Source organism: Mirounga leonina, unplaced genomic scaffold, assembly GCF_011800145.1.
Source record: "Mirounga leonina isolate KUSES-001 unplaced genomic scaffold, KU_Mleo_1.0 Mir_115, whole genome shotgun sequence".
NCBI classification, from domain to species: Eukaryota; Metazoa; Chordata; class Mammalia; order Carnivora; family Phocidae; genus Mirounga; species Mirounga leonina.
The window spans coordinates 84,723,955-84,749,086 of record NW_023270268.1 but is presented as its reverse complement, the minus strand read 5'-3'; the positions used below and the strand labels follow the sequence as shown (position 1 = coordinate 84,749,086).

At 57.3% G+C, this 25,132-nt stretch overlaps 1 protein-coding gene across 1 annotated transcript; it reads right to left on the bottom strand.

The window, feature by feature from the left end:
* Nucleotides 1–828: 828 nt before the first annotated feature.
* MELTF (melanotransferrin) lies at nucleotides 829–25,132 on the bottom strand. Its single transcript, XM_034999881.1, has 16 exons — nucleotides 25,084–25,132; nucleotides 23,108–23,262; nucleotides 21,856–21,955; nucleotides 19,426–19,608; nucleotides 17,001–17,157; nucleotides 16,073–16,140; nucleotides 12,108–12,295; nucleotides 11,174–11,354; nucleotides 10,290–10,441; nucleotides 7,491–7,587; nucleotides 6,384–6,578; nucleotides 5,260–5,416; nucleotides 5,104–5,171; nucleotides 3,411–3,598; nucleotides 1,626–1,824; nucleotides 829–1,153 (listed from the first exon to the last, which is right to left on the bottom strand). The coding sequence occupies exons 1-16, from the start codon at nucleotides 25,130–25,132 to the stop codon at nucleotides 1,074–1,076; spliced, it is 2,217 nt and encodes a 738-aa protein (XP_034855772.1). The 3' UTR covers nucleotides 829–1,073.

Sequence of the window (25,132 nt, the reverse complement as noted above, 5' to 3'; positions counted from 1 at the left end):
GATGCAGGAGGGGCCCTTCCGCCCGCTGGTGCGGGCCTGGGTGAGGAGACCTGCTCACACCGAGGCGGCGGGGCTCCCCACCGGGGCCTGTCCCCGGCCGGTGGCTCCTCAGAGGGCCACGTCCCGCTCCCGGCCTGGAGCTCCCTGGGCAGTCCCTTCAGGCTGGGGGCGACTGCTGTGCTGGATGCGCAGGGTGGCTGAGGATGGCGGGGGTCACATGGGGTCACATGGGGGGCGGGGAGGAGGAGAATCTGAGCTGGAGACTCAGGGGAGGGGATGCTTACTGAGGAGCATCTCCTGTGCCTGAGGACCCCTTGAGGGCTGCACCCCTGTGGTCTTGGGCCGCCGCCTCCCTCCCCTGGCCAGCCCAGCACAGTCAGGCGTCGCGTGGTCTGGGCCGGGCCAAGCCACGGAGGCCAAGGACAAAGGGCTTCTGTGTCCAGCAGCGTCACCTCCTTGGCAGGCCGGACTGCGGCCTCGTCCGGTGGGTGCCTCCCCGGACAGACCCCGCGTCCTCAGGAGGGAGGCCGGTAGAGGGAGTCTAGAGCCGGGGCTGGCAGGAAGTGGGGGGCTGTGCATTAGGGGGACCCGCAGGGGAGGAGCCCCCCTCCCCGGCTAGCTGGGCAGGGCCAGGGCCGGCTCCGCGGAGAGCGCCGTGTGGGAAGCCGGGCGCAGCACGTTGCCTTGGGAACGGGCCGTTTCCAATCCGGGGCCCCGCGGGCGGGGGGGGCGCTGCCAGCCGGTGGGTGGGGGCGTGACTGGGAGGCCGGCCAGCGGCCGCCGCAGGTGCCTGAGGGACAGCTGGTGCCGGGGAGGCAGAGGCAGGCTTCGGGCGGGAGCCCGCTCACGTCCAACTCCACTCGAGCTGGGGGCCCTTTCCCTTCACGTTCGTCTCTATTCCGGTTCGAGGCGGTCGCAGCAACTCGTCTTCGGTGTCAGAATCGCAGCTCTCAGGAGCTCCGGGGTTTCTCACGCGTCCTCTCGCGTCACACGCGGCGCCCAGGGGAAGAGCCTCTTCACCGAGGTTTCCGAGCAGGTTCCCCGGCGGCGAGGGCCGCGCCCGCCCGGCGGCTTCAGAGGACGGGCTGCAGGAGGCCGGCCCGGAGGCCCAGCAGCAGCGCCGGCGGCAGCAGCAGGGACAGCCCGGGGGCCGCTGAGGGAGCGACGCGGGCAGTGAGGGCCCCGAGCGGCCGCCCGCACCTGGCGCTCCGGCCGTGGCCCGGGCGGGGGGGGGGGGTTCTGTGCGCTCGACCCCGCAGGCCCCCTCTTTCTGCCCCATTACAGTTCGTCTTCCCCCGGGTTTCTTTCCATACTCATTCCTTTCCAAATGGGCCTTCCCGTCTATGTATGTGGCTGCCTCAGTCCTCCCTGGGCCATTACTTGCACCATTCGCACCCTTTATCCTGGTCGGTCTGGGTTACACAGCCAGGTCTGCAGCCTTCCCGTGGGGACCCCCCTCCCACCCCCACCTCACCCTGATGGTCTGCAACCGCCCGGAGCATCCCTCAGTTCGCTGGAGGACTGGGGGTGCGAGGCTGGGAGGGATGCCGGGCGGGGGGCGGGGGACGTGGCGGGACCCCTGCTCTCCGTCTGGAGGGGTGAACCTGCCCGCCAGCAGGGCCTACCTGCGCCCGAGCACTGCTGAGACAGCATCCCTTCCAGAGCGGCCACGTAGTCGGGGCCCAGCCACGCCCGGTACGTGGTTTTCTCCCCGACAGGCACCGCCCGGATGGTGGCATCCTTGAAGAGCAGGTCTTGGCCATGATAGTTGGAGGAGTCGAACATTTTGAAGCCATTCTTATTGTAGTCATCTCCAAACAGGGCCTGAAAGCACCCACGGCCACTCAGCGGCTGCTTGCTATCTGTGGCTTTTATACAGCGAACCAAGGAGCAAGGAATTTCAGGGCACCCAGGCTGACTTGACATCATAAGCCCAACAACTCATCGAGCTGTCATCAAAGGGGATTTGGAGTAAAGCTGTGATGACAGCTACCACAGTAAGAAGGATCAAAGTGGCCACCAATCTTTTGGGGGGCTCACAGATGCTCGAGGATCCAAGGATCCGAGGATCCGAGGACCCAAGGATAGGTCAGCCTTCTCTCCAGGAAAATGCCACATTGCCACAGCGTTCTTCTTCCCCATGTCACTTCCGAGGGGAGAAGGGGAGATGGGAGAGAGGAAGGGAGATGGGGAGGTGGGGGGTGGGGGGTGGCTGGGAACCGAGGGCCCTGTTGGCAGACAGTCTGGGGTCCTTCTAGATGTATATGGAAAGTACAGCCAACGGGATTCGTAGAGGGGCTAGCTGTAGAATGCGGGAGAAAGACAGGAGTTCAAGATGACTCCTGAGGAAATGGGAAGTCTGAAGTTGCCATTCAGAGCGGGGGGCAGGGGATTCTGAGGGAAGCAGGGCAGGCCAGCTGCGGGCTTGTTCGGGCCGAGGAGCCTGTTAGAAATCCTAGTTGAAATGTTGTTCAAGATGGAAGGGTGGGATGAAGGCAGGGCTGATGATGTGTTTGGAAGCCGTCAATATCTAGATGGCTGTTAATGACATGGGGCTGGGTGATCAACAGGCGTGTAGGTGCAGGTGAAGAGGGTTTAGAATGGAGCCCTGGGGCAGTCCGTGGATAGAAGCCAGGAGAAATGAGGAGGAGAGCCAGGCAGGTGTGGACCCGGGAGCCAAGGGGAGAAGCTCCTCCAGCAGGCGGGAGCTGAGGCCAATGCTGCTAAAGGGTCAGGGACATGTGGGCTGAGAAACGGCCCCTGGACTGAGCACCACGGGCCACTGTGATTTTGTTCCGGGCAAGTTCAAGGCCCTGGTGGGGGCCTGTCTAGAGTGGAGAGACCAGAAGGAGAGGAATTGGTGACGTGAGTAGAGATGACCCTTTGAAGGAGTTTTACTCTAAGAGGGTTGGGATTAGGGCTAAAATTAGACGTGGAATCAAGAGGGGGCTCATGTGGGGCGCCTGGGTGGCTCAGTTGGTTAAGCGACTGCCTTTGGCTCAGGTAATGATCTTGGAGTCCCTGGATCGAGTCCCGCATCGGGCTCCCTGCTCGGCAGGGAGTCTGCTGCTCCCTCTGACCCTCCCCCCTCTCATGTGCTTGCTCTCTCTCATTCTCTCTCTCTCAAATAAATAAAAAATCTTTAAAAAAAAAAAAAAGAGGGGGCTCATTTGTTTTTTAAAGATGATAGAAACAACAGCAGGTTTGTATGTTGCTGAGAACAGTCCAGCTGAGAAGGAAACAATAATGCAGGGCACAGAAGGGATAGTTAGAGGAATGGTTTGACTAAGTGAAAATCTCAGAACGTTTCCCCAGCCTTCCCCGGTTTGCTCCAGGTAGAGTGAGGCACCCAGGGCCCTGGCTCACCTCGTCGCCCACCCCGCAGTGACGAAGCCCCTGCCCTGGCTCACCTGGGCCTTGTCCAGCAGTCCATACACGGTGAAGATGTTGGTGTCTGGCCGGACCATGACGGCATGGGATGGCATCTGTGCCAGATTGCAGGCTGCGAACTGGGACACCTCGGCCCGGGCCCCATTGGGACACAGCAGCTCATAGTCCTCTGACCTTAGCTCAGCAGCCCAGGGCTCAGAATTATGGCCTGAGGGGAGGGAGCAGAGGGACAGAGGAAGAGAGGCTGCTTTCCTCCTGGGACCCCAAATCCTTGACCTGGGAGAGGTGGCCATGTCTGGCCAGCTTCCCAACTCCATTCCCCAATCGCTCTGCTAACACTGGTCGGAGCCTCTGCGGGCGGGGAGCAGGGAGCACCTAGAACGGAGCAGGCATTTTACAAGCACCTGCTCTAGCCTCAAGACAGTAACACCAAGTGAGTATGATCACCCCCATTTCACAGGTGGAAAAACTGAGACTCTTAATCACTCCCAGGCAAAGAGCCCCATCTAGGTATTCCAGGTCTTGGGCCTGAGGTGAGGTGGGCTTCTGAAGGTGGTGGGTGACATCTTCCCCTAATGGTTAAAGTTCTCAAACCGGACAAGGTAGAACAACATCATGTGTTGATCTGTGAGAGGCAGTTTCAAAGGTACGGCTAGGGTGGGGCCCAGGAATCTGTGTTTTAAACCAGCAACCCACTGAGGCTGAAGCCGGGGGTTGGCCCAAGGGCTTCCTCAGAAACAGGGCTCTTGGGAATCCCATTAGTTTTGTGTCTTCAGGTATTCACTTAGTATCCACCCTCTTCCCATTTCCAAAAGGAATTCCAGGTGGGCCGCAAGTAGAGATAAAACGAAAGGGAAAGGAGCAGCCCTGGGAGGTGGGGGCCTTGCTGCAGGTGAATCTTGAGAGGGCCCCTCCCCTAGCCCTATCACAGAGGGCGGGGGCCTCCTCCCCTTTGGAACACATTATGCCTTTCTGCCCTGAGTTTTTGGGAAGAATTTCTGAGTGGAGAAGACTGTGCCTTCAGCATCTGGGGTTTCAAAGCCTGGGTAGAGGCAGGGTATAGAGAAAGAACAAACAATAGGTGTTGGGAGGCAAAATGGAAGGAGGGAAGTGAGGCACTCTAAAGGGCCCTGCACCCTGAAAGGATGCAGGTGTGGGCTTAGGGGGGCCTGGGGCATAGGGTTTCGGGGCTCTTTTTCCCAGGTAGGGCCCAGGAAGGTGACTGCAGAGAAAAAGCCACCCATGTGATGTGAGTGGGGGTGTGCCCTGCCTCGCATGGCTTAGGAGCTGCACAGTGACTTCCCCGCACGAGGCATTGACCAGCTCAGGACCAAAGCCCAGATGCCCACATGCACTGATGACCCTGCCACTCCCACCATGCACCTCGGTGCCACATAAATGCCCCAGAAGGAGTCTCTCCCAATTGACTGAGGTGGAGTTTTACCATTTTGGTGGAATGGAGATTTTGGTTTCTAGACCAGTAAAGACTGTCATGTGTCCTATGCACCTGGACATGTGGCCTGAGGTCTGTTCTTACTGAGAGGACCCTGGAGTCCCGGGCGGCCCCCCAGGGGCAGAGCCTTCTAGCCCCTGTCTCTCCCAGCTGCTGCTTCGCCCCAGTCCTAGCAACGCCCAGTGCCTGGACCATTTTGGAGATGGGGAAGATCTCCCGGAGAATCCGGCCCCGCTCTGGCCCCAGCCCCCCTCACGTACCATTTGTGTTTTCAAAGACAGTCGTGTGTTTGACGAAGGCGACGTCCCCTGCATTTTCAGCCAGGCACCTGCCGCGCGAGAGGCCAAGGCCGGTGTTGGCAGGGCGGCCCGGCCCCTGCGCGGGCCCCGGGCCCCCCCGCCAGGCCACCGGAGTACCTGAAGGCGCCACTGTAGCCGTAGAACCTCTCCTGGCTGTTGCCCACACACTTGTTTCGGCCCCGCTCGTCCCCCACACAGAGTGCGCACAGCGAGGATGGGTAGTTCTTGGCATTGTTCACGGGCACGCAGCTGGCGCTGAAGAACTCGCTCACGGCTGGGGCGGGCGGGGGGGCAGGGCTGAGTCAAGGGGCCCGCCGAGGGAAGAGCAGCAGGGGGAAGAGGGGAGGGCCGCCTCCCACAGATCTGCCCACTCTGCCTGGCCCTGCGGCTCAAGGCCACCCATCTGTCCACTGCCCACCCAGCTCAGGCACATCTCCTCCTGTGAGAATTGCAGGGATGAGGGAGTACAGAGGCTGTCCTGATACAGTAACCCCATGGACAACCTCTGGTTGGTCGTCACCCAGCCTTCCCTTGGACTCCCTCAGGGATGGGGAACTCACTACCTCATAAGCTCTTCTGTTCCAGTCAGGGCAACTGCCCAGCTGTGTAGGAGTGGGAGCAGCCGACCCTAACACTCTCTGTGTGCTCGTGGAGGTGGTTAGAAAGAAATGTGGTTTTTTCCTGAGGTGCCAGACGGGACAGAGGTGTGTGCACAGTCAGCCCAGGATCTTGCCAGCTTCCTACTGCCTTCCTTTCATCATGACTGTGTGTGATTTAACACGTAGGGAGGGCCCTGGGTATGGCATATGGTGGCCGCCTGGTAAATGCGTCTTCTTCAGCACTTATACAGATGGCTGGCCACTTTCCATAAAGGTCCCCCAGATGCCCAGAGGCTGCTGGGATATGGGGACAGCCCCATGACCGGACGGTGATCCAGCTGGGCCCACAGCCCACACACATCCCCTGCTCCTCATGCCCACTGGAGCCAGGTCCACGCTGGGTAAGTGGGTTAGGGGCACCATGGCACCCTCCACAGAACAACCAGACACCCCTCAGACTGTTACAAGTGTAGCCAAGAATGTTTCCCAACCTTCCCAAGAGAATGGGGCACATCAGGGAGGAAGAGGAAACCTCTCTGGGCTGCTCTGTGGGACCCTGCTGGGGGGAGGGCTCCCAGACCCTCACACCCAGCAGCCCCCCAAAAAGAGTTTGCACGTCTGTGTCCCCGCAGAGGGTGGTACCTGTGAGGACGTCGCAGTCCTTGGGCCGGATGAAGCCCCTCTGCACCAGGGCGCCCACGGGGATGTCCCAGCCCGCGGGGCTGCGGAACCCTGAGTGGCAGGAGCGCTTGCCCCGAAGCTCGTCCAGGGTGAAGGCGTAGGAGCTGTTCCGCTTCACGACGGCCACCACAAAGTAGGCGTTGCTATTGTCCTCCGCTGTGGGGAGGGGACGCCAGTGAGGCCCCTCATCTGTGCTTGCCTGGCCTGGCCAGGCAAGAGCCCGGGGCACGTCCCCTCGTGCCCTCAACCCATTCTGTCAGGCGGCTCCTGCCTCAGAGCTGTGGTCCCACCCCGAGCACCTCTCCCCGCTTAGTGTCGGGGCCCCGGCTGCACATCCAGCCGTGGGACCCCTGCTTGTCCCCCACAAGGCTGAATTCTGTCTCCGCTTTTCAGAGTTCTGTCTCCCCCAACCTACCCCCTATCATTCCTCACCCAAAGGGACTTTTCTTTCCTTACACCCAAGCGGTACATTTCTCACTTCCTGGGAGAAAGGCGGGGGCACAGCTAAGGACTGCAGAAGCATTTTTCGAAAGCCCAGAGATTTTTCACATCCAAGTGGAAGGACCTGAGGTCACCACTTAGGAGGACAGAGCACCAAGGTCCCAGCCCAGGCCACTGGAAGGGGGGTCCCCAGGGCCACCTTCTGTGAGCCACAGTGGGTAGGCGGGAAGGGCAGAGGAGGCCCTCTCGTCGAGGGGGTGGCAAATACTCAGCCTGTTTTTGGACGACCTGGCTTAGAAGCATAAAATGGTTTTTATATTTTTAAAGGGTTGATTGTAAAAAAAAAAAAACCAACAAAACTAACAAGGAATATGTGGCCTGCAAAGCCTAAAATGTTTACTCTCTGGCCTTTTACAGAAAGTTTGCCCACACCTGCCAGACTTTTAATGACTCAGTGGGAAAACTGAGGCCTGAGGCAGGAGGGCTTGCCTGTGACAGACAGCAACCCGCCCCAGGAGAGAGGCCGTGATGGGGAGCTTTGGAAAAGGGCCCAGGGGGGAAACTGATACCCAGATGAAACTATCAGCTGCCTCCTAGCAGCGGCCAGGGCCCAGCCCCTGCACTCACGGGCATAGTGCTCCCCCGCTGCTGGGACCAGGCCGTATTTCTTTCCTGCCATGTAGATGTCTTCGCCCTTCAGGGTCACGGCATCGATTTGCCCAGCCTGAAGGGGGACAGAAAGGGCGACCGGGCAGGGGAGGGGTCGGGACCTGACAGAGGTGCCAGGGTTGGGTCTCTCAGGCTCTCTTCCCTGGGGGCCCCCCGCCCCGCACCCCTGAGATTGTGGGCCAGAGAGGGGTTTGGAGGACCAGAGGCGAGAAAGCCGCCGGCACTAATGCTCCATCCGGGGGGTCTGCCGCTCCTGTTGCCGGGCCCTGTTCTGAGCAGACCTGTGTACTATCTCTGCCCTCCCTGGGGACTGCGGCCCGCAGAGGCCTGGGCCACGGGCTGGTGCATGACACAAGGGCAATAGGTATTTGCTCAATGTGTGTGCGAATGTATGAACGAGCCAGGCCTCAAAAGACAGCAGTTTCGTGGTTAAAGCTCTGCCCCAGGAGGCAGCAGGAGGGGCCCAGGGCCGCCTTCTTTCCACCCTCCTGAAGCACCCCAGGTCTCCCCTGCTCCACCCATCTTGTCCATTCCGAAGCCTCTGGACAGGTGGCCCCTCGGACCTGAGCAGGGGTTCACTAATAATCAAGACACAGTAGTGTGACAAACCCCAGGGAAAGGGGGTGGGGCGGGGGGGGAGAGAGGGGACAGCTGCCCCCAGGAAGGTGCCCCACGCCGTTCAGGCCCAGGGGCATGAAGTTGTGATGCTGGAATAACAGGCAGGGATGTTGACTTTTGAGCCTGGAGCGTCCATCTCTGGGGGCCCTCTCTTCCCCCCACCCAGACCTCCTAGCCGCTGGGGGGGCACGGCAGGACCCAGTCTAGCTGACACCCCGTTCCCTGGGCCCCTGTGGCTGGGAAGGAGATGGGGGTCAGAGCTCCATTGGACACCACCCCTGAGAGCCTGAGAACTAAGCATCTCTGAGCCTTTTGCTGGGGTTCTCGAGGAACCCCCAAGTCCGCTCCTCTCCTCCCTTGGCCCTGTTTGAGTTTAGACAGAGAGAAGGCTCTTGCCTGTAGGGAGCTGAACCCTTCCTCTTGCATCTCTCCCTGTTCTGCAGCCCGTGGACCCAGCCACCCCACACAGGACGGCCTGCCCTCTACCTCCAGTCTCCCCTCCCTCCATTCCAGCTGAGCGCCCCCTCCCTCAGCACTACCCGTGGTCGGGGTCGGGCCAGCCTCCTTGGGCCCCTGGCGCGAGGGGCTCCCCCACCCTGAGCTGGGTGACTGTGGGCAGTTGCTTCTCCAGCCTCTCCCAGCTTCGGTTTCCTGACAGTGATCACAGTGAAGGGGTCCTCGAGAAGTCTTAGCGTAGCGTGCAGCACACGGCACGCACATGCTTGCGAGGCTGTCCTCTGTCGTGATCCTGGCCTCCTGTTATTCCTGCCCACTCTCCTCCTCTTGGCCTTTAAGTCAGTGTGGTTGCCTGGCTGGGGCAGTGTGGACACTCCCGAGGGGCAGTGGTCTGGCCTGCACTCGGGGATTGCCCTGATAAGGGCTCCTGACCTGAGGCCCCACCTACGCGCTCTTAAAAAAGAGGAGGGAGGGGGTGCCTGGGTGGTGCGGTCCGTTCAGTGTCCCACTCTTGCTTTCGGCTCAGGTCATGATCTCAGGGTGGTGAGATCGAGCCCCATGTTGGGTTTAGCACAGAGTCTGCTTGAGATTCTCTCCCTCTGCCCCTTCCCCTGCTCGTTCGCTCTTTCTCTCTGAAATAAATAAAGTCTTAAAAAAAAAACAAAAGGGGGGCGCCTGGGTGGCTCAGTTGGTTAAGCGACTGCCTTCGGCTCAGGTCATGATCCTGGAGTCCCGGGATCGAGTCCCACATCGGGCTCCCTGCTCAGCAGGGAGTCTGCTTCTCCCTCTGCCCTCTGCCCTCTTCCCTCTCATGCTCTCTCTCTCTCATTCTCTCTGTCTCAAATAAATAAATAAAATCTTTAAAAAAACAAAAGGGGTGCCTCGGTTGCTCATTCGTTAAGCGTCTGCCTTCGGCTCGGGTCATGGGATTGGCTCGGGTCCTGGGATCGAGCCCCTCGTTGGGCTCCCTGCTCCGCGGGAAGCCTGCTTCTCCCTCTCCCACTCCCCCTGCTTGTGTTCCCTCTCTTGCTGTGTTTCTCTCTGTCAAATAAATAAATAAAATCTTAAAAAAAAAAAAAGAAAGAAAGACAAAGAAAGAGGAGGGAGGAGTCCAGGAAGCTAGAGGCCGCTGGGACACCTGTGACCAGGGTAGCACGCTTGCCTGCAGGGCCCCAGGGCCACCTCCAAGCTCTGCCTCAGACTCCAGTGAGAGAAGCAAAGCAGGGCAGGGCCCTTAACTGCAGCTGGGGAGCGGCGTAGTAGATGCCAAAGCAACGTAACGGGCCATGACAAGCTTAGAAACAAAGACTAGGACGGAATACGATGGACAGTGTTAGGGTACATTGTACTCAGTGAGGGTCAGTACTGTTTTGTTTCATGCCTTTCTGCTGGAGACCACAGGACGAGCAGTGCCCAGCTGGGCTGGTCTCCTGGTGTTCCTTCTGCTCTCAGCTCACCCACTCAGCGAGGAAGGGTTCCTGGGTTCCCTGAAAAGAAAGAGCCCACCCCCCCCCCCACCTTCAGCCCTGTCCACTGGGGTGGGGTGGCTGGTCCCTGCCGGTCCTTCCTCCTCCCCTTTTCTCTGTGAGGTTGTCACGGGAGACTGCGTCCCCAGGCGGCCTCCTTCAGACCAGGTGGCACAGGGGAAGGGCTGGTAAGGACCGTCCCGGGCGCGGCCCCCACCTGGATCCATTCCATACAGTGCTGGGGAGACTCAGCCGACACGCACTGGATCTCTGGCTTGAGCCTCTGCCGGCTGAAGGCCACAGCCATGTCTCCACACTTCTGGATCTCGGGAGTGGACAGCACACACCAGCGTAGGTAGTGAGGTAGCCCTGTGTGTGTGCGAGCTTGTGGTCACCACCACACTTACCTGCTCAGGGGCTAGCCCCGAGCATGGCCCGTGGGCTGGGGTCATGGGGACTAGTACCTCAGTAGGAAGAGCCTGAAGTCAGACCCAAGGGAAATTCTGGCTCTTTCCCTCATTAGCTGTGAGGAGTAAGTTATTTAACCCTCTGATCCTGTTTCCTCTCACAGAAAGGGGATAACTGTGCCTCTTTCACGGGGCTGTGAGGTGGCTTGAGGCCGATCATGGCTGTCATGTGTCTAACTGGGTGGCAGACCATCTCCCTGCTGTAGGGGCGAGGAAGCAGGAAGCCCATTTGTAGACTACTGCAATGGTCCAGCCAACACACAACACCTGAGCCAGGGCCTTGGCTGTGGGGTGGGGAGGAGGAGGCGTGAGGCACTGAGGAAGGAGCATGCGGGGACTTGATGACTTCTGTGTGGAGGGGCAAGGAGACTCTTCCCAAGACAGACCCTGATGGTCTGGATCCCACCCCTTGGAGCAGATGGGGCATCCAGGGTACAGCAGGCCATGCAACTCTGGAACAGCTGCCTCCCTACTCCCCCAGAGGCAGGGAGGTGGAAGTCATCGGTTCTCATGGAGGCCAAGGGGCACAGCTCCTGGGGTGAGTGTCCTTTCCCAGCTGCCTCCCCAGAAAGCACTGCCATGCCTGTGCTCAGGCTGGCCCAGAGCCTGTGGGACGAGAGACGGGTGGACTTACGGTTGGGATCACAGAGCAGACCCTTCATGGCATGCAGGTACTCGCGGCCCAGCCAGGCCTCATAGGTCTGCGTGGCGATGGGCACCAGCTCGGAGGTGGAGTCTTTGAAGAGCAGGTTCTTCTGGCCGTAGGCCTCAGAGCTGAACATCTGGAAACTGCTGCTCTCGTGGCTGAAGAGACGCTGCGTGTCCAGGGATGGGAGTGGGGGCTGGGGAGGTGCTGCTGGCAGGGAGGGCAGCACATCCCTTCCTCCTGGGCCAGCCAGCAGCTCCTTCTTCCTGCGCCCCCTGGCCGGGCGCCCACTCTGAGGACCAGGTGAGGCACCACCCCCCTCCGTCCTCCGTGCTCCCCCAGTGCACTCCGCCTTGTCACCCTCACAGCCCAGGTGTGGAAGGGACTGAGGGTGCGGGACGGGGCTCGCTGTGGTGGCATGGATGGGGCAAACCTAGCTGGAGCCAGGGTGCCCAGTCAGAAAGCTGTTGTTCTTGTGAATAGTGATGTCAGCCCGACATTATTCACATTTAATTAATGGTGTACTTTGACGTTTGTTGGCTTTGTCATTCTGTTTATTCGCTCATATACTCTGGTTTTACTTTTAAGAGCCACAGACACGAGCAGCTTTCTCTGAGCGGTGCCTGCGTCCCTGGTCTGCCTCTCTGGCTGGCCCTCCTCGCTTCCCGAGGCCGGGCTCTCCCCTCTCTGGCTGCCAGCTCACACAGCTGGTCCCTCCTTCACACCGAGGTTGGACACCACAGAGATGTCCCCAGCTGTGGTCTGGCCCAGGGGAGGGTCTCTGAGTCCTGCCCCTCTTGGCCTGGCTGGCCCAGCCCCATGATGGCTCTAGCCCGTGCTCCCACCCTGGCGAGAGACAGGAAGGTTCGGTACCATCTGGGAAGCTGTACAGGGTTGGGGTGGGGGGCTGCCCTGAACTCACCTGGCCTTCGTTGAGCAGCCGGAACATGAGGCCCCCATCAGTGTCGGCCCGGACCACCACGGCGTGAGCAGGCACGCGGGCCAGGTGGCATCGCCTCCATTCGGTGACATCGGCCCGGCTGCCATCCCGGCATAACAACTCAAAGTCCTGGGACAGCAGTGCCTGGCCCCAGGAGGGAAGAGTTTTCCCTGGGAAGATGGGAAGCCTGTGGTGAGCCAACTTCTGTCCTGGGAGGGGTTTGGGAAGAGCCTCAGGAAGGCCCAGGAAAGGGAGCTGGGCAGAGGCTAGGGTGGAGAGGGCCACAGACTCATGGTGAAAAGAAACTCTTCCAGGAGGTGAAGACCCAGAGCTGGGAATGACAAGGAGCTTGGGGACTGCATTCCACAAGACCAGGTGTCTCAAGAGACTGTCATTATTGACTTGCATTTCCGACCTCTCACCAGTTTCTTTAAAGCACATGGCTTGGAGGTATCTGACGATAATACAGCACATATAAACAGGCCTGTTCATTAATGTTAAGAAGACTAAGAGAATCAGGGGAGCTCAGGGAGAGAGAAATGTACCAGGGGGTCCCTGCTGCCCTTGGGCACTCGATTTGGCTCTGAGCAGTGGGCAGGGGCCCCAGTGGGAACACAGCCGGACACAATGGACCAAGAACAGTAGCCCGAGAGGAAAGGGTAGCTTTCTAAAGCTTTGCCCACGCATTAACCCAATATTACTCTATTCATGTTTTGGGATATTTCCTCCAAGTCGTTTTTTCTATTTTCTAATCATTTCTAACACGATTAAGGACATACCTGATAGGCAATCTTGTATCTTACTACTTTTTTTTTTTTTTAAGATTTTATTTATTTTTCAGCAAGAGATACAGCGAGAGAGGAAACACAAGCAGGGGGAGTGGGAGAGGGAGAAGCAGGCTTCCCGCAGAGCAGGGAGCCCAATGCGGGGCTCCATCCCAGGACCCTGGGATCATGACCTGAGCCGAAGGCAGATGTCCAACGACTGAGCCACCCAGGTGCCCCATCCTACTACTTTTTTAAAAGATTTATTTATTTACTTGAGAGAGAGAGAGAGAGAAGGGGGAAGGGCAAAGGGAGAGAGAAAGAATCCCAAGCAGACTCCTCGCTGAGCATGGAGCCCGATACAGGGCTCTATCTCACGACCCATGAGATCATATCTGAGCCAAAATCACGAGTCGGACGCTCAACTGACTGAGCTACCCAAGTGCCCCACTACTTTTTTTAAAAAAAATTCTTTATTTAAGTAATCTCTACACACAATGTGGGGCTTGAACTCATGACCCCAAGATCAAGAGTCGCACACTCCACTGACTGAGCCAGCCAGGAGCCATTCACATCATACTTTTTTTTTTTCACTTGTCATTTTAAAGTATTTTCCCCCACCCTTTTGGAAATTTTCCATAAAACTCATTTATAATAGAAAGCCAGATTTATTTGAGTGAATATCGACACCAGATTGGAATATTAAGAAGACAAATTTTAAAATTGTAACTCAACAGATGGTCTTATATAACAATATTTTTATGACTTTTAAATTTTTCAAATGAGGAGGATAAGACTCTGCTAGGAAATAGGAGGGGTAAAAATAATTTGTGGGGTCCTGAAAACTCTTCACTCCAAAGCTATTTCAAAACAAAACCCAAAAACTGAGAGTCATAGTTTGGAAACCTCCACGAAGGTCACGTTTAATGACTGCGTGGTCGTTTATAGCACTCTCAATAATCACCCTGTGCCATATTCTCACCTCCCTCCCCAGCTCTCTACTTTTCAGCTGCTGCAAAGCCCTTGTGTAGAGCTCTGGGGGATCATCTGGCCTACCCCGTGACACAAATGCACCAGTTAGGTATTTCAACTGGAGCCTCCTCACTACTTTAGACACTTATGTCAATTCCCGTTATTGCTCTTACCAAACTTTTGCATGAAGATCGTCTTTAAAAAATTACGTCCTTAGACTTCCTTAGATTACCATCAACATTTTATTTGAATTAATTAATTAATTTTTAAAAAAGATTTTTATTTATTTGTCAGAGAGGGAGAGAAAGAGAGAGAGAGAGCACAAGCAGGGGGAGGAGAAGAGGGAGACGCAGGCTCCCCGCTGAGGAAGGAGCCCAATGCGGGACTCAATCCCGGGTCTCTGGGATCATGACCTGAGCTGAAATCAAGAGTCGGACGCTTAACCAACTAAGCCACCCAGGCATCCCTACCATCAATATTTTAAAAGAGCCAATTTTAGGGGCAGCCAGGTGGCTCAGTTGGTTAAGCATCCGACTCTTGATTTCAGCTCAGGTCATGATCTCGGGGGCATGGGATTGAGCCCTGTGTTGGGCTCTGCGCTCAGTGGGAGTCTGCTTGAGATTCTTTCTCTCCCTCTCCCTCTGCCTACCCCCCTCCTCTCCCTCTCTTAAAATAAATAAATAAAACAGCCCATTTTAACCCAATACATCCCTATTCTTTCTCCACCTTTAATATTTTCCTCTGCTTGATCTTGAGGCCCAAGTCCTGGCTGCCCATTTTTGTAAGATCATCTTGCTCCGGAGATAACCCTATGTGCTTCCTCCTTTTTCAAATCATTTTTTTCTCTTTTTCAAATCTGGTTCATATTGTTTGCCTTTCTTGAATGTCAGACCACATGATGGACCTTCTGCTTTTAAAGGTAAAGTTTATGATAAAAAAAAGATTATGATAAAAAAAAGGCAATGATCATTATTGAACAGGCAAAACTATAGAGACGAAAGTGATTGGTGAATGCCCAAAGGGGGTATCAAGGAACTTGGGGGGTGAAAGGTCAGTCACAATCACTATCTTGATTGTGATGGTGGTGGTTATACAACTGTGTTTTTGGCAAAACTCACAGAACTGTAGTTCAGAAAAAGTGCATTTGCTGCACGTAAATTATACCTCAGTTTAAAGAAATAAACGATCCTTACGCAAGTCCAAATTAGGGGATGTTCTATAAAATAACTGGCCTGATGCCACAAAAACAAGGAAAGATTGAGAAACTGCTCAGAAGTGAGAGGAAACTAAAGAGACCTAACAACTAAATACCGAGTATGATCACAGATTAGGTCCTGAGCCTGGAAAAAATTGCTACAAAGGATAGAATTGGGACAATTAGTGAATCTGGAATATGTGCTGTAGATTAGATAATAGTATTGTGTCAATGTTACAATTCCTGAATTTGATAACTGTACTGTGGCTAGGTCCACATCTCCTTGTTTTTAGGAGATACACACTAAAATACTAAAGTGTGTGATGCAGGCAAATGTACGCTCAAAGAAAGAATACATACAAGTATAGAAAGAATAATAAATCCAATGTGGCAAATGCTAAAAATTGGAATCTGGGTTAAAAAAATAAATGGGGGTGGGGCGCCTGGGTGGCTCAGTCGGTCAAGCATCTGACTCTTGATTTCTGTTCAGGTCATGATCTCAGGGTCGAGAGATGGAGCCTTGAGTGGAGCTCCAGGCTCAGCAGGGAGTCTGCTTGAGATTCTCTCTGCCTCTCCCCGCAACTCTCTCTCCAAAATAAATACATAAATCTTTGAAAAAAAAAAAGGGAGTTCTTTGAATTATTCTTGCAACTTTTCTGAAGCTCAGTTATTGCAAAATAAAAAAAAAAAGTTAAATGACAATGATATAATGGATCTACACACAACACTAACCCAATTTCCTAAGACCTCCTTCAGGGATCTGGAATGGCTTCTCCAGATAACAGGAGAAGGAGGGGTAGGTGAGCGTTCATGCAGAGACTTGCAAATGTTCTGCACAATCAGAACCCAATCTTGAAGGGGAAGCCAATGCCAGACACAAACCAGAGTCGGGCAGCTGTGTCCCCCAGCCCCCCTCGCCCCACGGAACAGTTGGAACCCCTGTCAGAAGACCCACCCTTTCAGGCACAGTTACAGGGCCCGCGGCCCTGCTCCTGGGGCTGGCCGCCCCCACTCACCGTCCGTGTTCTCCAGCACCGTGCTGTGCTTCACAAAGGCTACGGCCCCTGCCCCTTCTGCCAGGCACCTGCGGGGAGAAACCAGTGAGCCTGGGCGGGGCCGAGCTCCTCTGCCCTCTGGAGGGCTGTTCTGGGTTGTAGGGCTCCATCCTGGTGGGCCCAGATTTCACGGTCGGGCCGTCCCAGGGTCCAGCTCCCTGGTTTGTTTCCTGTGCGGCTTTGCCAAGCTGTGCAGCCCTCTCTCTCACCTGTCCAGTGGGGATGAGAAAGCTCTCACGGCGAGAGACCCTTTATGGGCAGTCCAGGTCCTGTAGAGCCGAGCTGGGGGCCTAAGGGAGCAGGTGCTCACAGGGCAATGCTCGGGGTGTTTTGAAGATGCGTCTGCCCCGAAGCAGGGGATCAGACAAGACTTGCTCATGCCACACCAAACACCCCTGAGTGGAAGGGACCAGGACTTCCATGGATCCTTTATAGGTCACCGCCCCATGAGGGCGGCGGACCAGGGCCTACTGGGCAAAGGCTGCCTGGGTCCCCACAGGCAGCAGAGAAGCAAGGCCTGGACTGGGGGAACACCACGAGAGTGGGGTGGGCCAAAGTGTCTGGTTTGGAGGACTGAGGACTGTTTCCTCTCTGTGCCAAACTGTATTTACCCGGGTCCCACCCGGCTGTTTTTGCCATTTTCTCCTCTCTAAGCCCTCATCCCTCTAAATACACTAAACATGTTGACTTTGTGAGCAAACCCAAGTCTGGCATATTCCAGTTGGACGTTTTTAAACTAACCTGGTACCTGAACTATATAAAGGGCGCTTTGATGAGATGCAGCCAACATGCCACTCCCCTCGGCCTGCTCAGGGCCCTGCGGTTCTCCACCCGCGCTGTGGCCTCAAGGTCCCCGACTCCGCTCCCCCCGCCCCCGCCCCCCCCTCACCGGAAGGCCCCGCTGTAGTCGTAGTATCTCTCCAGGGGGCTCTTGTCACACACGCCCTCCCCAGCAGCATCGCCCCTGCACAGGCGACAGAGGGACTCGGAGTAGCCGGTCTCTCCTGCCCCGGGGACGCAGCTGCCCCCAAAATAGTCGCTGACAGCTGCAGGAAGGAGGAGGGAGAGGGCGGTCAGTCAGCCACACACCAGTCCCCCCAGGCAGGGCTCCCCCACCTCAGGCTGCAGTGGGGCCGGGCCCCCCCATGGACGCGCGGGACCCTCCAAGCTCCAGTCTGAGCAAAACGGAGGCACTGGCCCGGGTCAGTGATTCCCAAACTGGGGCCACAAAAGCAGCCTTGGGCGTTGGGAGTGACGTTGTTATTTTATTTTATTTTTTTAAAGATTTATTTATTTATTTGAGAGAGAGAGAATGAGAGACAGAGAGCATGAGAGGGAGGAGGGTCAGAGGGAGAAGCAGACTCCCTGCCGAGCAGGGAGCCCGATGTGGGACTCGATCCCGGGACTCCAGGATCATGACCTGAGCCGAAGGCAGATGGTTAACCAACTGAGCCACCCAGGCGCCCATGACGTTGTTATTTTAAAATGGCTCAAGGGACGAAAACATTTATCCCCAAACAACCACATAGGACAACCATCAAATACATTCTGTTCTCATCGTGGGTTTCACTTCGAATCAGTTATATGTAATCAATGAAAGTGGGGAAGGAAAGAAATTATTACGTAATGCCATAATTTCATAGACAACACTTTTCAAAGCACAGGGAGGGCAGGGGAACGGGGAGGAAGGCCTTATTGGTAAAGTGGTCGGGATCTGCATGGTTCTGGGGCCCCTGCGAGCACCGTGGCCCAGCGTCCACCCTGTTGGCAAATATTTATCCTGTGCTAAGGTCATCTTAGTGCCACGTAGGGTGAGCAGGATGCTGGCGCATCAGCCAGCTAGACCAAGCTCTTCCAGAGTGGGCTGCCTTTCCTGGTCTTCTTTTTGCATCCTCCCAGGGGAGTAGAAATTTAATAAATGTGCCGACTAACGGTTAGACCACTTGTATCTGGCCACCATCTGAGATGACCTGGCTTCCAAGCTCCCGTGGGTCGTGCTGGTTTACGTGGTAGCTGCAGTTGTAGGGGGCAGTGTGTGGGTGTGTATGCGTGCATGTGTGCACTGTATGGGCTCGTGCACCATGTGCGTGCACATAGAGGTTTGTATGTATGTGCGTGCACGTGTCCATACGCAACAGCAAGGTGCCCCCGAGAGGTATGGAAGTTGAGCTCGTAACAACAGCCCTGCGCACTGAGGATATACGCTGTGCTAGGCACCGTGTGGAGATGTCCTGTGAACTCTCTCAGCCCTTCCAACACCACAGCCTTGTACTCTTCATTGTCCTATTTTGCAGATGGGGAACTGAAGGTCAACGAGGCAGAGCCGCGTACTTGAAGGCAGACGTGCTGAGCCAGGGCTGAAATGTACAGCCCTCTGACAGTGAAGACCGGGCTTTCAAAGACCATCATTATGCTCTCCCGCGGGCTCTCCCACGGGCCCCCAGCCCCAGAAGTACTGGTCACCTGGGGGACAACCCGGGAGGCGGCACTCTCACTGACAAACTGTTGGGGCTGTGTGTGTGATCCCCAGAGGGCGGTTTACGAATGTGGCTGTCGTAGGCCAGGGGCCACATCACGGTACGGAGCCCACTATGGACAGACTGTCAGAGCGGGGTGGCCAGGGAAGAGAAGCCCAAAGCATGAGAAGCAGGACTTGTGCCCTGGCCACCAGAATGAGGGCTGGGGGCTCCAGCCGGGTGCACAGGGCTTCACCTCACTCTCCCGGCGTGTTTTATTCTCAACAACCCCTCTTGGATCACTCTCAACTCCCTTCCACGGGAGAACATTCTATTTGCAGCACTGCCCTCTTTTCACTATAAATCAATCAACCTGGGAGCCGTAGGTCTCTACCCACTTGTGAGCTTTCTGGGTGCAAGCCGGCAGCTTGTTCGGGGTCCTGAAAAAACAGTTTCTCATCTGTCCAGCTGGGGACACGTTTCTGGAAATAGGGACCTGCGCAGGTCTACAGCAGGGGAGAGCTGCTCCCTGGGCATCACTGCCTCCCAACCGTGGGTGGGCCTTGTGCTTGGCTGTGTCCTGGGGGACCGGCAGGAACGAGCGAGGGTCATGTGTCAAGTGCCCCGGAGGGGCCACTGCACCAGAACTTAAATGGTAGCAGCATCAGGCCGGCCAGCACTAACGAGGAAGGGGTGATACCACCATCCAGGGGCCAGGGAGGCCCTGGAGGAGACGCGATGGTGCTTTTCCTTAATTATAGGAGGCTCAAGGTGAGCCCGAGGGAGGTTACCCGTCGGGGGAAGTCAGGGCAGTGGCGAGAAAGGAGACCCAGCGCGCCTGCCGGAGAAGCCCCTTACCCTTGAGCACGTCGCAGCCCATCACGGACAGACGGCCGCTCTCCACCAGGTAGCCCACCGGCACGTTCCAGCCCACCGTCCTGTTGATGCCCGTGTGACAGGACTTCACGCCTTTCAGGGTGTTGATGGTCACGTGGGAGCCCCTCTTGACCACGGCGACAGCATAATAGGAGGTACCGACCTCTAGGAGGAGGGACAGGAGAGGAGTGAGGGCGGCAGGGGAGAAGCCATGAGAGAGGCCAGAACCCTGCCTGGGAAGGCTGTGGGAGACGGGGGTGTGTGTGTGTGCACACAGGCACCTGGGCACGCGCGCGCACGTACATGTGTGTACGGATGTACACGTGCCTGTGTGCATGGGCTTCCTAGTTGCCGAGAGAGCAAGTGGGTACAATCCACACGTCTTAGCAGGAGACTCCGGCCTCCTCCAGTCTCACATAGTAGCTGTCAGCCCGAGAGGCTCCTTTCTCCCTTCTCCTTCCCACGTCAGCTGACACTTAGCTGAGTCTACATTTGTGCATGTCAGGGGGGCTCTGTAGCTACACTGAAAGCAGAAATAGCCTGCAAGTCTTGTGTTCTCCAAAATCCCGGCCCTCTGGGGGAACGGAGAGGGACTGAGGGGATGGTATCGTGGTTACGGGAAGAAGAGTGGTGGGAGGAGCGGGTGGAGCCGGCAGGATCTTCACCCAGATTAGGTGCTGAGAAGGTAGGAAGGAGGGAGGGAGGGAGGGGAGGGAGAGGAGGAGAGGGGGAGAGAGAGAATATATGAAACTAGCAGGGCCCCAAATCACTCAAAAACGTGAATGGGATATATGTGGGTGGGCAGCCTTGCAAAAGATTCCCCTGGGCCAAATGTGGCCCATGGGGGCCATTAAGACAAGACAGGGATGACTTACCTATGGGGACTGATGACGAGAGGGCATCACATCCCCCTACCCGCCCCCACATTCACCCCCCCCCCCGACTGCCCTGTAGTGGTGGGATGCCCACGGTCAGAATGAAGCTGAGTTCTAGAAAACAAAGCCAGTGTCATTTCTTGCACAGCTGAGCTAGCCCCTGCCAACCTAAGCAGCCTGGCCTGGTCCCACCCTCTGATTTACCCACCGTGCCCTTTCTTTCTGGTTCCTTAAACATACCAAATTCTGTCCCACCTGGGACGCTTGTCGGGGTTCAGCTTAAACGTCGCCTCGGCGAAGCCTTCCAGTCTGCTCTATTTCTAGGTCCCCCCACATTCCTTCTTTTCTTCCTGCGGCCTTTCCTTCCTCCACGGCACCTACCACATTGGTGGCTACATTTCTTTGTGTTTATTGGTTTATTGGTTCATCTGACTCCTGCTCTCCGAGGGCAGGAACTGGCTCTCTTTTGCTTATGACTCTGTGCTCAAGACTGGCCTGCGGCAGGTGCTCAGTCAGTGTGCCGAATTCCAGAGGGCCAGTGAGGTAGGGCAGTTTCTGGCCTTTGCGTGGGAAGGCCGGCTGGGTTGCAGGGTTAGGCTCTGTCCTGTGCCATCGGACGGTCATCAGTTCACCAAGAAGCCAAGTGAGGCCCTGTGCTGGGTACCAGGTACCTGGGGCTTTACAGGGATGAGGACCAGGCCCCCCTCAAGGGACTCACTGTGGTGAGGACGGACAGCAAGACAGAAGAGGACAGGATCTTAACAGCGTGACTCAGAGCTCCGGGAAAGCAGGAAAGAGAAGCCCTTTCAGGGGTGGGAGGGGTCGGGGAGCTCTTGGGGGTGACAGCTGAGCTGGGCTGTGACGGGGGCTAGCCCTCTGGACGAGTAGAGGTGGTGGGGGAGCCCCAAAGGGCCGGCTGGGTTAGAGGCATGTCTGGTGTGAGGTGCAGGGACCGGGGCAAAGGAACTCACATTTCTAAGCACACACCACGTGTCAGGTGTGCATCTGCTGACTCATCTAATCTGTGTGACAGGACGGGGCTCACTATCCCCATTTCACAGTCAGGGAAGGAAGGTTGTTCAGGGTCACAGAGGATCACCGGAAGGGGTAGAACTGGGATGTGTTCTGGCTTTGCTGGGCTCTGCAGGTTCTAGTCAACCGCTCTGGCCCGGCCCTATTCCTCCTCCATGCTGCTTCTGACAGAGGGCCGCTGAACTTACGCCCAACTCTATGGCAGACCTGGGGCAGTCCCTCAGTAAGAGCTTGTGGGTAAGTTACAGGGATGATGGGCTCCCCACAAGAACAGACTCCGGTCAGTCCTGTGTGTCTCTGGCACCCCTGCTCTGAGGGGGGTGTCAAGAGAGACTTAGGTGCGGGGGTCTCTGTAGGTTTGTCTGGCCTGGACCCCAGGACTGTTCTGGGGACAGGGCTCCTGACCAGCTTGAGGGCTATAGGGTTGGGCCAGGCCCGGCGAGGACACACTGCAGAGTGTCATCCTCTGGTCCTCCCACCCCTCCAACCCGCTCAGCCCTCTGACCTTGATCATATACTTCGCCCACCACGGGCTTCAGGCCGTGCTCCTTCCCTGCCTCATAAATGGCTCCTCCATCCAGGGTGATGGCATCAGCCTCCCGGGCCTGCTGGGAACATGTGGGTCAGCGCAGCCCGGCCACCTCGGCCCATTCAGCCAGGAGCTCAGGGGCATCCATTAGCCTGCCTAGGGCCCCTTGAAAAGCCACGGAGGTCCATACTGGTCCTCTTTGTCTGGCCCGGGAACCCTGCCCTGGCTTGGTCTTATACCACCAGGGCCTAGAGGGCTTACCCTTTACCAGGTCCTAGGTGACCGCTCTCCTAGGCCAAGGGCTTGCCTTGTTTTCTAATTATGTTATTTAAAAATGATTTTCTAGGGCTTCTAATGGCTTTCCATAGTAAAAAAAAAAAAAATTAGACCGTACAAAATGGTACGTAGTAAAAAGGGAATCTCCCTCATTTCCCTATTTCTCAGCGCCCTGACTCCACTGTTAACCTGTTTCTCAGGTTTTCTAGGAGGCAGACTGAGTCCCATAAATGCCCTCTTCATTTTTTCCCTTTTTATTTTCAAACACAAATGGCCTGTGGTGCCAATTGTATTTTCGAACACAGTGTCCTGAGGTGCATGATAAAATTCTAGTTCAATATAATTGCTTTCCTTGCCATGGAGCCTGACCTAAGCCCGCAGCCCATGTGGGACTTGGCTTAGGTCTGGGGAGAAATCAAGGGCCAAGTTGAAATGCAAACCCAGGTCCCCTGGTGCTTCCGTCCACACACTGTCTTGCCACTGAAGTCCCAGCTCTGAGGAGCATCAGGGCGAGTTGAGCAGCTCTGCCGCCTGCAGTCACCCACCCAGGACGGCCGGCCCCTTTTCCTCCTTCCTGAGAAACTGCACAAGCCCCATTCTGGAAAACCGCCACCGAGGGCTCAGCTGCCCGGGCTCCCCTGGGCGGGGTGGGGCGTGTCCCTACTCTAGCAGGGGCCTTGGGGAAGGAAACCTCTGCCTCTTCGAAGCCTTTCCCCACTGGGGCCCATCTGAGCCGGGCCCCCCCCTGCGGCCTCCCTGGCCTGCGCCCTGGCAGGAAGCAAGCTGGCCCCTGTTGCCTGGGAAACTCAGGAGAGCCTCGGCCTGGCCCTGGCAGGGCAAGTCAGCACCCTCCTCCGTGAATGACGCTGTTGTGCAGCCCCTCCTGAGTCAGAGCCCTCCTGTCTGGCAGGTGGCAGTGGCGGGGCGGGGGCGGGGGCGGAGGGGGACTCACCTCGATGAGCTGGATGCAGTGGTCAGTGGAGGTGCCCTGGATACACAGGATGGGCGGCTGGATACCGGCTTCCTGGAAGGCTCTGCTCATGTCACTGCATTTCTGCTGCTCTGGGTCTGAGGTGGTGCACCACCGCACCTCCATCCTGCTGAGCGCTGGGGGCGGGGACAGTGAGGCCCAGCGCCCCTAGCCTCCCCAGCCCCTGCCCCCCGCTCCGATCCCCCCCCCCAGGGTTGTGTGACCCCAACAACATGCATAGTCGGTCCCACCCACTGGGAGGGACTGAGGCAAAGAGACGGGTCACAGACCGGAAAGGGGCTGGGCTCACTGGCAAAGCTGTGTGTGGGGCCATGCATATCGCCGCACTTGGGGCAGATGGGGCAGCTCAGAGCCTGGCCCTTTACAGAGGCCAAGGCCGGGGGGCAGGGGGGTCTCCTAGGGGAGCGCTCAGCTAGCCCCAACCTTGCTCACTGGCCTGGAGAGCAGCCTGCCGGGTGGAAAGAGCACTGGCTGGGGAGTCCTGTCTGGTTCTGGGACTAGGCCAGTCCCTGTCCGTCTTTGGGCCTCTGTGTCCTCCAGCCAGAGGATGATAGGTTCTCTCACTCAGGGTCCCTGAGCCCTCCTCATGAACTGGGAAGTCGTGGCTGCCCTTGAGGAGTCTTGCACCCCCTTGGAGCATCTGTGATGATGCTCACTGCAAACCCACCCTCAGGGTCACCCACCCCTGCCAAGGGGAAGCTGAGGAATCAGCAGGTTGAGTTCAAGTTTCTGCTCCTGGAGAAGGAGCTGGTGACTTCAGGCAACTTATTTGACCTCTCTGAGCTTGCTTTGTCATCTGAGAGCACAGATGAGAAAATCCACCTTCTGTGCTGAAGTAAACCTAGGTAGAGAGCCAGGATGCACGGGGCCTCGGTGGCCTTTTGCTTAGGCCCCTTCTCCTGGTGGGGACCCTACTGGGTCCCCGCACCTGACCAGGTCAGAGTCCTGGAGAGCTCCCAGCCTGGGGGCCCAGCAGAAGTGGTGCCAGACTTCCTTGTGGTTGATGCCTTTGCAGACCCGAAGTTCCTCCATCCCCCACTCCTGCCGCCCAGCTTTGGGTCCAGTTCCTGGCCCCCAGCGACTAGGTCATCCTCTTGTGGCAGCCTGTCCTTCCCATCCCCACACCAAGGGTCAAGACTGCAGGTTCCTCCACAGCCTTCCTTTTGCTACCCAACTCCGGGCAGCACCCTGGAATGTGAAACTGCCGCCCCAGACTGCCTGCTCTCCAGAGCCCCAGCCTGCACCTTGGTAGGCCTGGCAGGTGCAGAGTTGGGGCCGGGGTGGCGGGTCCAGTGTATTAGTGAGGTCAGAGCGGCGAGGCCACCCTTGTCCGCGGGACCCTGCCCGCAGCTCCCCCAGGCCCCGCCTCACCCCTCAGTGTGCTGGGCCCGGGCTCCCTTGGGGGCGGCGGTGCAGACACGGGGAGACAGGGCAGCGCCCCTTCCTCCTCCTTTGCAGTGCGCCCTGGGGCCGGCTCCCGGTCGCATCTCGCGCCCCTCCCAGTCCCTTAGAATCTTCTCCCGCGGGGGCTCGGGAGAAGCAGAGGCGCTCTGGCCCCCAAACCCTCCTGGAGCTTCCGCGCCTATCAAGAGCGTTCACCCTCCCAGCTCTCCTCCTGCCCCCCTAAGGCTCTCCCCTCCACGCCTCCGACTGCTCCTCTCCTTGGCCGGTCAGAAGGCCGGCTTTTCCAAGGCCCAGTTCAATGCTGTTTCCTCCAAGAAGCCCTCCGGACGTCCCAGTCAGCTGGGGTCAGTGTCGTCCCCCCCGCCCCCGTCGCACTGAGCGGCGCTTTCCGCCTTTCCAGGCCTCCCCCCTTTCCGGGGAGATACGGATTCAGGACACACTTCCCAGCGGCCTGGGACCCTGCTCGGGGGCTGAGACAACTGCAGGGCCCCCGCCCCAGCTCCTGCTCCCAAGGCCGGGCGGCCGGGCCTCACCTGTGCGCAGAGCGAGGAAGAGCCACAGAGCCACGTTCGGGCCCCTCAT

Coding starts and splice junctions, on each gene's coding strand:
- MELTF (XM_034999881.1), bottom strand. CDS start 25,132: ATGAGGGGCCCGAACGTGGCTCTGTGGCTCTTCCTCGCTCTGCGCACA. Junction 10,442..11,173: donor TCTGCTCTGTGATCCCAACC/GTAAGTCCACCC, acceptor GCACACACACAG/GGCTACCTCACTACCTACGC. Junction 5,417..6,383: donor GGACTGCGACGTCCTCACAG/GTACCACCCTCT, acceptor CGCCCGCCCCAG/CCGTGAGCGAGTTCTTCAGC.